The following is an 11,339-nucleotide window of genomic DNA, read 5'->3' as shown; positions in this document are numbered from 1 at the left end:
TAAAGATTTTATAGAAAACGAGGGTGTCTGGGGGGGTGGTATTTGGGGAAGCCCCCCCGGGATTGGGGACCCCCCATTGCATTGGGTCCTCCCAGGATTGAGACCCCCCGCACCCCTCACAACCCGCACAAATCCACCCCCCCGAAAATAATGGGATCAACACAGTGAAGCCATTTCCTCCCCTTTATTGTTCCCCCCTTTTATTGTCCCCCCCCACGGTGTCCCCCAGTGTCACCCATTGCTGACCCCCTGTCCCCCCGAGCTGGTTTCTCCCCATCCCTCGTCCCCTCCAACAAGCCGGCGCCTTCTTCAGCGTCACCGGCAGGTGACGAGGTGACACCGGTGACACTGGTGACGCCATGGAGCTCGACCAGGCGCTGGAAGGTCTGGGCCAAGAGCAGGACGCCCGTCAGGCCCAGGAGCAGGTAGGCTGGGGGGAGACGGTGGGTGAGAGGTCAACTGGACCCAACCCAGCTCAACCCAACCCAGCTCAACCCAACCCAACCCAGCTCAACCCAACCCAACCCAGCTCAACCCAACCCAACCCAGCTCAACCCAACCCAGCTCAACCCAACCCAGCTCAACCCAACCCAGCTCAACCCAACCCAACCCAGCTCAACCCAACCCAGCTCAACCCAACCCAACCCAGCTCAACCCAACCCAGCTCAACCCAACCCAGCTCAACCCAACCCAGCTCAACCCAACCCAACCCAACTCAACCCAACCCAACCCAGCTCAACCCAACCCAGCTCAACCCAACCCAACTCAATCCAACTCAACCCAACCCAGCTCAACCCAACCCAGCTCAACCCAACCCAGCTCAACCCAACCCAACTCAACCCAACCCAACCCAGCTCAACCCAACCCAGCTCAACCCAACCCAGCTCAACCCAACCCAACCCAGCTCAACCCAACCCAGCTCAACCCAACCCAGCTCAACCCAACCCAGCTCAACCCAACCCAACCCAGCTCAACCCAACCCAGCTCAACCCAACCCAGCTCAACCCAACCCAACCCAGCTCAACCCAACCCAGCTCAACCCAACCCAACCCAACTCCTCAACCCAACTCAACCCAACCCAGCTCAACCCAACCCAGCTCAACCCAACCCAGCTCAACCCAACCCAACCCAACCCAGCTCAACCCAACCCAGCTCAACCCAACCCAGCTCAACCCAACCCAACTCAACCCAACTCAACCCAACCCTACCCAACAAAACCCAACCCAACAATAACCAACCCAACCCGACCCAACTCAACGTGACCCAACTCAATCCAACCCACCTCAACACAACACAACTCAACCCAACTCAACACAATTCAACCCAGCTCAACTCGACCCGACTCAACTCATTAAACTCAGCTCAAAACCAATTTGGGGAGTTCCACCCCTCCCCCAAACCCTACTCACCGGCAACACCCACTTGGTAGAGCTGCCGGAAGGGCTGTCCTGGTGTCTCGGCCGGCACGAGGTCCCCCAGGCCGATGGTGCAAAGGGAGATGACGCAGAAGTAAACGGCGTCCAAGTAGCTCCAGGTGTCTTCAAGAACGTGGAATACGGCGGCGGGGAGAAGCACCAGGACCCCCATGGTGACCCCCACCAAGAGGACAAAGTGGGTGCGGGCGGCGCTGTGCCGGGTGAACCCCCAGTGGACCTGGAGGTACCGCCGGGGCCGGTCGGCCAAGGGACCCATCAGGCGGCGGGCGGTGGCCGTCAAGGTCAACATGGTGACAGGGACGCCCACCACGGCGTAGGCGGCGCAGAAGGCTCTGCCGGCAGCCGAGAGGGGTGTCACCGAGCCGTAGCCTGGGTTTGGGGGAGGGGGGGTTTAGTGAAGTGACCCCCCCACCCCAGGTGTCCTGAATCTCAAGAGGGTCTCAGATCTCAGATGGGTCCTGGGGCTCGTGGGGGTCCCAGATCTCATGGGGGTCCTAGGGGTCCCAGATCTTATGGGGGTCCATGATCTCCCAGGGGTCCTGGGGGGTCCCAGATCTTATGGGGGTCCCTGATCTCCCAGGGGTCCCCATGTCCGTCCTTACCCACGGTGGTGAGGAGGGTGGTGACGAAGAGGAGGGCACTGGCCGGGTCCCAGCGGGAGCCGTTGGGGGCTCGGGGGGTCCCCTCCAGCGCCCACAGCCCCAGCGCCCCCAGGACCAGCAGCCCTGCGTAGGCCACGGCCACCAGCATCGCACCGCGGAGCATCCCTGGCACTGTCACCGCCACTGTCCCCGTCCTTCACCGGGACCTCAGGTCCCTCGTCCTGCTCCCGGTCCTTCCCCGCAGCCCCCGACCCCTCACCAGTCCCGGTCTGGTATCTGTCCCAGTCCTGGTGTCTGTCCTGGTCCCGGTGTCTGTCCCAGTCCAGTGTTTGTCACGGTCCCCGGTCCTGGTCCCCGCCCCTCACCGCAGCCTCCAGTCCCCGTCCCGGTGCCACTCCCGGTCCTCACCACCAACCCGGTCCCTGTCCCGGTACTAATCCTGGTTCTGGTATCAATTGCGGAGCTGGTCCTGGTCCCCACCCCTCAGCGCAGCCTCTGGGCTCGGTCCCTGTTCCTGTCCCAGTACCAATCCCAGTCCCAATCCAGGTCCCGATCCCCGTCCCCGATCGATCCCGGTCCCGTGCCCATCCCCGCAGCGTCGGGTCGCACCGGGACCCGCCCTGGGGGGCGGCACCGCGGGGGGGACAGGGCGGGAACTGCGGGGACCAGTAACAGGGGGGACCAGTAATGGGTTAACTTGGGTGCCCAGTACTGGGGTGACTGGCACTGGGGTGTAACTGGGGTGACTGATGGGAGGGCCCAGGCCCAGGCTGGGGACAGGAGCCCCCCCAGGTCACCCCCCCGGTGACAGACAGACGGACGGACGGTTGGTGTGCGTGTGCCCCCCCACCCCGGTCATGGGGCTGTCATGCGCTGCCACGCGCCCTGTGGTTTCCTCACAGTGACGTAGAGGGGATGTGGGGGTGACACCCACGGGGAGGGGACACCCGGGGGAGGGAAAAGGGATGGGGGGACACAGATGGGGGGACACAGATAGGTTAGGCTTAGGTTAGGGCTAGGGTGAGGTTTAGGTTTATGGATAAATTTAGGTGAGGGTTAGCGTCTGGGTTATGGACAGGGTCAGGGTTAGGGTCAGGGTAAGGATTAGGGTTAGGATTAGAGGAGCGCGGCTTGTTGTTTCCTTTTAAACGCGGCTGCTGGAAGCCGCGCGGCCAAGGGGCGTGGGGGTCCCGGCAGAGCAGGCGGGTGAGGATCCAGAGCGGGCCAATCAGATGGCTCGGGAGGGCTGGAGGGGCGGAGCGCTGATAGGCGGGGAGAATGGCAAGTGATGTGCGTAGGCAGCCAGTCAGGTTGCCGGAGGGGCGGGCGTTGAGTTGTACGTACTGCGCATGCCCAAATTGCGCAGTCCTCAGTCAGGTCCGACCCCGAGGCGGGCACCTGGGCGCGGACCGCGGGAAGGCGCATCCAATAGGAGCACGGCGCGGTGGGGTGGAAAGCAGCCAATCAGAGCGCGCCGATTCAATCCCGTTTGAACAGCTGCCTCCCTGGCCAACGCGTCCGTGGTGTCTCGAGGCGGGTAGCGGGAGTTTCATTTGTTGATTCAGTTCCAGGTGCTTTGCATTTTCCAGTAATTCCTGACCACGATGAAGATGGAGCATTGGTTATTGTATCTCATTTTTTATCTGCTCCCTAGAAAACCTAAGTTGACATCCATACTGAGTCTCATTGTAGATGCAATAGCAGTAATAAAGTGCAGGTGCTGTCACTTCAAGTGAGATTACAGGTAATTTGATAAGGGTGGTGGGCGGGGCCTGGGGTGATTGATCCCTCCCCTTTCCAGGGGATTGTGGGAAGGGGTGGGCGGGGCTCAGGGTATTTGAGCCCCAGTCCCCGGGTAGGGAGCTCATTCTGCTCCAGGATGGCTCCGGTGCAGGTCCTCTGCCGCTCCTTTGGCAGTCGGCAGCTTTTGAGCCGTTTAAGCTACGTGGGCAGACGTCTTAGGAGAAGCGGAGGTGTCCATTTGAGGGAAGAGCTTCGGGCGTAGCAAAGGTTCAGTAGCAGCTGTAGTAGAAAAGTTGTTTGTCATTATGTTTCATTTGTTGATTCAGTTCTAGGTGCTTTGCATTTTCCAGTAGTTCCTGACTACGATGAAGATGGAGTGTTGTTTTTTGGTTTGTATTGCTGTTAATATAATCTCCTCTCCTAGAAGAGTGTCTTGTTTCCAGAACCTTTGCAGCGTGCAGAGGCCCCCGGTAGATCATTCAAATGTATCTCCCGGAGCTCAGCCAAGGTGAGCAATGACTAGTAGGCTACTACTGATAAATATTATGTGGGTGCCTAATGTACACGTGTCCTTGCTTTCCTTATTGTAGGTGATGATGGAGAAAGCGACAACTGCAGGAAGATCTCCGTTAGCCCACGTCACGTTTTGCTCTGAAGATGGATTCGGTCCCTTGGCCCTCTAAAAGATAAGTGGAGGCACGAGGGCTGGGAAGGGGCTGGGAATTGCAGGGAGGGTTTAAAGTTCTCAGATAGAAAAGGGCAGTCCAGGAGCAGTCCCCTTTGGGCAGATAAATGGGGTCAGGGAACTTTACAGTGCCATGCCAGCGTGTGCCGGGCAGGGCAGCTCCAGCCCGCATCTGTTGTCGCGTAGTTCGGGAAGCCGCCTCGCGCCTGTCAGACGATCCTGGGGTATCATTGCGCTCCAGGGGCACGAAAGTCATTTCAAGGGCAATCCCGGGGTCTGGAAAGCCGCTGCCGATCAGCGTAGCACCAGTCGGCTGCCGGTTTTCTTGTATCGGCAGCCGAAAGGGTGCACGGTTCTTGCATTTGGGATGTTTTCAGTCAGTTGTGTTTTATGGTGTAGTTCTGGGCTGCAACAGCAGCTCTGCTCTCTACCCATCCAGTCTAAGGGACTGGCACTTCTTCCCAGTATCTTGAAGGTTTTAAGTCTTGCAGCAGCTTCTCGTATTTGTGCCGTCTCCGTGTGTTTGTGCCAGCGCCGCCGTCTCCGTGTGTTTGTGCCAGCGCCGCCGTCTCCGTGTGTTTGTGCCAGCGCCGCCGTCTCCGTGTGTTTGTGCCAGCGCCGCCGTCTCATAAGGGGCCGTGCCGTTCGGCTCTTATTTTTTTCTGGGGTTGCAGTGGAGACTCCTCACTTCACCGCTGCCTCCCTGCAGGTTCTTTTGATCGATGCAGTCTCTGGTTTGGAGTTGTTCTTGTTATAGAGCGTTTTTGGTGCTGTTGATGTGTTGTCTATAACGTTCTGAGGTGTGTCTGTGTGCGCACATGCACATTTGGCTGGGAGCTGCTCTGCCCGGAGGCGTGGAGTCAGGGGTGGGTGGACGGAGCTCTAGGGGCGCACGGTTAATCTGTTGACAGGTTAAACTGCGCAGGCAAAGGTTGTGCAGTCATCTGGGATGGAGGAGCCGTGGGCAGGGGAGCGGACTGTCCCTTCCCCAGTGTTTTAGAGACTCAGTTAGAGCTTCTGGTGGGATTCCTAAACAGAAAGCAGACCTGTGGAATGGTCAAGCTGTTGATGAGCATCTGGGTGACTTGTTGAATACCTTGATTTCAGGTGCAGAGGGACAACTTGGCCTGGAAGAGCGACGGAGGAGGCGAGCCGTGCGCCGTAAGCAGGTGGGTCGTTGCGTGGCGCCAGAGGGAAGCTGTGCCGTGTGGCTCTCGCTGAGCTTGGTCATTTCTCTGTTTCCTAGGTGTTCCTGTAGACATGAAGAGGAACCAGGTGATGCAGAAAGATCCCCATTAGCACATGTGGCGTTTTCATCCATTGAAGATGGATTCGGTCCCTTGGCCCCTCTGAAAGCTAAGTGGAGGCACGGGGGCTGGGAAGGGGCTGGGAATCACAGGGATGGGGGTGAAGTTCTGGTAAGGGAAAGGGCCGTCCAGGAACAGTCCCCTTTGGGCGGGTAAAGGGTCCAGGGAATTTCACAGTGCGACGCCAGCGTGTGCCGGGCAGGGCAGCTCCAGCCTGTGTCTGTGTTGTGTAGTTCGGGAAGCCTGCCTTGCGCCTGTCAGACAATCCGGGGTCTCATTGTTCTCAAGGGGCACAACGTGCCTCTCGGGTGCCATCCCAGGATGTGGAATGCCAGTGCCAATCGGCTTGGTGCCAGTTGGGTCCTGGATTCTTGTGTCATCAGCCAAAAGTGTGGATGGTGTTTGCATTTGGGATGTTTTCGGTCAGTTGTGATTTATGGTGTTGTTCTGGGCTGCATCATCAGCAGCTCTGCTCTCTACCCATCCAGTCTAAGGGACTGGTACTTCAAGATGCTGGGAAGAAGTTCTTAGTCTTGCAGCAGTGTCGTGTGTTTGCGCCAGTGCCGCCGTCTCTGTGTGTTTGCGCCAGTGCCGCCGTCTCTGTGTGTTTGCGCCAGTGCCGCCGTCTCTGTGTGTTTGCGCCAGTGCCGCCGTCTCTGTGTGTTTGCGCCAGTGCCGCCGTCTCTGTGTGTTTGCGCCAGTGCCGCCGTCTCTGTGTGTTTGCGCCAGTGCCGCCGTCTCATAAGGGGCCGTGCCGTTCGGCTCTTATTTTTTTCTGGGGTTGCAGTAGAGACTCCTCGCCTCACTGCTGCCTCCCTGCAGGTTCTTTTGATCGATGCAGTCTCTGGTTTGGAGTTGTTCTTGTTATAGAGCGTTTTTGGTGCTGTTGATGTGTTGTCTATAACGTTCTGAGGTGTGTCTGTGTGCGCACATGCACATTTGGCTGGGAGCTGCTCTGCCCGGAGGCGTGGAGTCCGGGGTGGGTGGACGGAGCTCTAGGGGTGCACGGTTAATCTGTTGACAGGTTAAACTGCGCAGGCAAAGGTTGTGCAGTCATCTGGGATGGAGTAGCTGTGGGCAGGGGAGCGGACTGTCCCTTCCCCAGTGTTTTAGAGACTCAGTTAGAGCTTCTGGTGGGATTCCTAAACAGAAAGCAGACCTGTGGGATGGTCAAGCTGTTGATGAGCATCTGGGTGACTTGTTGAATACCTTGATTTCAGGTGCAGAGGGACAACTTGGCCTGGAAGAGCGACGGAGGAGGCGAGCCGTGCGCCGTAAGCAGGTGGGTCGTTGCGTGGCGCCAGAGGGAAGCTGTGCCGTGTGGCTCTCGCTGAGCTTGGTCATTTCTCTGTTTCCTAGGTGTTCCTGTAGACATGAAGAGGAACCCGGCAATGCAGGAAGACGGCTGTTCGCGCCCGTGGCGTTTTCATCTGTTGAAGATGGATTCGGTCCCTTAGCCCTCTCAAAGCTAAGTGGAGGCACGGGGGCTGGGGAGGGGCTGGGAATCACAGGGATGGGGGTAAAGTTCTGGTAAGGGAAAGGGCCGTCCAGGAACAGTCCCCTTTGGGCAGGTAAAGGGTCCAGGGAATTTCACAGTGCGACGCCAGCGTGTGCCGGGCAGGGCAGCTCCAGCCTGTGTCTGTGTTGTGTAGTTCGGGAAGCCTGCCTTGCGCCTGTCAGACGATCCGGGGTCTCATTGTTCTCAAGGGGCACAACGTGCCTCTCGGGTGCCATCCCAGGATGTGGAATGCCAGTGCCAATCGGCTTGGTGCCAGTTGGGTCCTGGATTCTTGTGTCATCAGCCAAAAGTGTGGATGGTGTTTGCATTTGGGATGTTTTCGGTCAGTTGTGATTTATGGTGTTGTTCTGGGCTGCATCATCAGCAGCTCTGCTCTCTACCCATCCAGTCTAAGGGACTGGTACTTCAAGATGCTGGGAAGAAGTTCTTAGTCTTGCAGCAGTGTCGTGTGTTTGCGCCAGCGCCGCCGTCTCTGTGTGTTTGCGCCAGCGCCGCCGTCTCTGTGTGTTTGCGCCAGCGCCGCCATCTCACAAGGGGCCGTGCCGTTCGGCTCTTATTTTTTTTCTGGGGTTGCAGTAGAGACTCCTCACCTCACCGCTGCCTCCCTGCAGGTTCTTTTGATCGATGCAGTCTCTGGTTTGGAGTTGTTCTTGTTATAGAGCGTTTTTGGTGCTGTTGATGTGTTGTCTATAATGTTCTGAGCTGTGTCTGTCTGTGCATGTGCACATTTGGCTGGGAGCTGCTCTGCCCGGAGGCGTGGAGTCAGGGGTGGGTGGACGGAGCTCTAGGGGCGCGCGGTTGATCTGTTGATGTGTTAAACTGCGCAGGCCAAGGTTGTGCAGTCATCTGGGATGGAGTAGCTGTGGGCAGGGGAGCAGACTGTCCCTTCCCCAGTGTTTTAGAGACTCAATTAGAGCTTCTGGTGGGATTCCTAAACAGAAAGCAGACCTGTGGATGGTCAAGCTGTTGATGAGCATCTGGGTGACTTGTTGAATACCTTGATTTTAGGTGCAGAGGGACAACCTGGCACGAAAGAGCGACGGAGGAGGCGAGCCGTGTGCCGTAAGCAGGTGGGTTGTTGCGTGGCGTCAGTGGGAAGATGTGCCTTGTGCCTTTAATACCGTGTGCTCGCTCTGCTTAGTGAGCTTGTTTTCTCGTGTTGCTGTAGATGTTGAGGAGGAACCCGGCGATGCTGGAATATCCCCGTCAGTGCACGTGGCGTTTTCATCTGTTGAAGATGGATTTGGTCTCTTGGCCCTCTCAAAGCTAAGTGGAGGCTGGGGGGCTGGGAAGGGGCTGGGAACCACAGGGAGGGGGGGTAAAGGTCTGTTCGGGGCAAGGGCCATCCAGGAACAGTCCCCTTTGGGCAGGTGAAAGGTCCGGGGGATTTCACAGTGCGACGCCAGCGTGTGCCGGGCAGGGCAGCTCCAGCCACTGTCTGCGTTGTGTAGTTCGGGACGCCTGCCTTGCGCCTGTCAGATGATCCTGGGGTCTCGTTGCATTCGAGGGACATGAAAAGCGTCTCGGGTGCCGTCCCGGGATCTGGAACGCCGGTGCTGATTGGCGTAGCGCCAATTGGGTGCTGGTTTTCCCATATCAGCAGCTGAAAGCGTGGCAGGTCATTGTGTTTTGGATGTTTCTGTTCAGTTGATGTTGCTGAGGGCTGCGTTGGCAGCTCTGCTGTCTACCCATCCAGTCTCAGGGACTGGCACTTCTTCCCAGCATCTTGAAGTTTTTAAGCCCTGCTGCCGTCTCTGTGTGTGTGTGTGCGCCAGCGCCGCCGTCTGTGTGTGTGTGTGCGCCAGCGCCGCCGTCTGTGTGTGTGTGTGCGCCAGCGCCGCCGTCTGTGTGTGTGTGTGCGCCAGCGCCGCCGTCTCTGTGTGTGTTTGCGCCAGCGCCGCCGTCTGTGTGTGTGTGTGCGCCAGCGCCGCCGTCTCTGTGTGTGTTTGCGCCAGCGCCGCCGTCTGTGTGTGTGTGTGTGCGCCAGTGCCGCCGTCTGTGTGTGTGTGTGTGCGCCAGTGCCGCCGTCTGTGTGTGTGTGTGTGCGCCAGTGCCGCCGTCTGTGTGTGTGTGTGTGCGCCAGTGCCGCCGTCTGTGTGTGTGTGTGTGCGCCAGCGCCGCCGTCTGTGTGTGTGTGTGCGCCAGCGCCGCCGTCTCTGTGTGTGTGTGTGCGCCAGCGCCGCCGTCTCTGTGTGTGTGTGTGTGCCAGCGCCGCCGTCTCTGTGTGTGTGTGTGCGCCAGCGCCGCCGTCTCTGTGTGTGTGTGTGCGCCAGCGCCGCCGTCTCATAAGGGGCCCTGACTTTCAGCTCCTTTGTTTTCTGGGGTCACAGTGGAGGCTCCTTGCCGCACCAGTGCCTCCCCGCAGGTTGTTTTGATCGATGTGTGTCTGGTTTGGAGTCGTTCTCATCGTTGGGCGTTGTCGGTGCCGTTGCCATCGTGTGGTCTATAACATGCTGTGCAGCGTCTGTCTGCGCACGTGCGCATTTGGCTGGAGCTGCTCTGCCCGGACACGTGGAGTCCGGGGCGGGTGGGTGGAGGTCTGGGAGTCCATGGTTAATCTGCTGATGCGTTAAATGCGTAGGCAGAGGTTGTGCAGTCATGTGGGATGGAGTAGCTGTGGGCTGGGGAGTGGATAGTTATTTTAGTGGTGTTTTGCAGTTGTTACTAAGAACATGGTTCACTAGTGTTTTTTGTAGTGTGCTGTTTTTTCAGTGATGAAGCGTGTTTAAATGAAATCTTCTTTTTTTCTTTCCTTTGCAGGTGATCACATTGTCAATTTGGGTCACTTACTTATAAAAAGGCATTTTGTTAGGCTATGTAACACTCAGTTGTAGCCTTTTTTGATGGTAACGAAAGCAGCTACAGACTCCGATCAACACACATGAGATAAGGCCCGCTTTACACCTTTTTGAAGAAATAGGCTTCTTTCAGGAAAAATGCCACATTCAAGGCCGGAAGGAAGCTCCTACGGACCGTAAACAAAATCTACAGCTGCACGGAGCCAAGTCCGGTCCGAGGTCAGCGCAAAGGATCCACCGAGAGGCAAGAAGACCACAGACTCAGCTATCGCTATTGGCCCGAATCACAGTGTAGAGGGGTGGGTGAATAGTTTGTAAGTGTATAAATACCCAGGGATTTCTGTGCTCGGCCATTAGGGTCTTCAGCAGAAGCAGCAGCTCCAGTCAGCCTTCCCGCTGTACTGTTCTGTTTGGTTAGTTGTTTACACGGTTTTTGCCTGAGAGTTTGCCCCAATAGATCAAGGATTTAGACCCCAACCCACCTGTCCCCACGCCCCCGGAAGGGAGGTAGGGACGTCGAGGTGTAGAGCGATGCAATTCTGAAATTCAGGCTGAGCGATATAAGGAAGGAGGTGTACACGTACAATCCTTTGGCCATATGTAAATATAATATCTTAGGTGTTCCCCCTGTCCCCTGCGAGTCCGGGAGCCAAACCGTAGATCCGGCGCGGGGCTAAGTTCGGATCCAGCCGCACCTAGACTCCCCTCTTGGAGGAGTTTAGAAAGCAAGGGGGTCCATTCTGAACCTCACGACTCAAGGGAAAGGCCTCCCTGTAGCCTTTGGCATCTCCCGTCCACGTAGAAATCACTCTGAATCAAGTTCCAGCCGATTTTGATCGGCATATTTTGTCCACTTAGCAAGTAATAGCGTCCCTCGCCATCACTTTTCAGGACGTCACGATCGGGAAGCCGTGGAAGAATAGGTCACCGTGGTCAAGAACTATATGAAGGATGGCAAGGGAATTAAGTGCAAACTGTTTTCCTTTCCTCACAATTAGCTCGAGGCAGGTACTTAAAAGGGTCGGTGAGGCAGACGATGTGCAGCATGTTGGGATAGCGTGAAACCTCGAGCCAATGTAGCTCGGGGTTTTAGTTTTTTTTTTCCTTGGACGTTCAAATTTTTTTCCTTTTCAGGTAAATTCCAAAGGTAGAGAATAAAAAAAGCCCCAGCTGGAGGGTTTTACCCCCCCGTCCAGGTTTTTTCCCCCGGTCCCCGCAGCTCCGCGAGGCGACGTTCATCGCCAACGTA

At 57.3% G+C, this 11,339-nt stretch overlaps 1 protein-coding gene across 1 annotated transcript; it reads right to left on the bottom strand.

Moving 5' to 3' along the window:
• Positions 1-200: 200 nt before the first annotated feature.
• On the bottom strand, positions 201-2,423 carry LOC309452571 (potassium channel subfamily K member 6-like; the record flags this gene model as incomplete). Its single annotated transcript, XM_082077197.1, has 3 exons — positions 2,039-2,423; positions 1,410-1,805; positions 201-430 (listed from the first exon to the last, which is right to left on the bottom strand). The coding sequence occupies exons 1-3, from the start codon at positions 2,199-2,201 to the stop codon at positions 201-203; spliced, it is 789 nt and encodes a 262-aa protein (XP_081933323.1). The 5' UTR covers positions 2,202-2,423.
• Positions 2,424-11,339: the final 8,916 nt, after the last annotated feature.

The sequence above is a fragment of the Streptopelia decaocto genome (genome assembly GCF_964273445.1).
Source record: "Streptopelia decaocto genome assembly, contig: HAP1_SCAFFOLD_1395, whole genome shotgun sequence".
NCBI lineage: Eukaryota > Metazoa > Chordata > Aves > Columbiformes > Columbidae > Streptopelia > Streptopelia decaocto.
The sequence above is the reverse complement of the archived record's forward strand: the minus strand, read 5'-3'. Positions and strand labels throughout refer to the sequence as shown.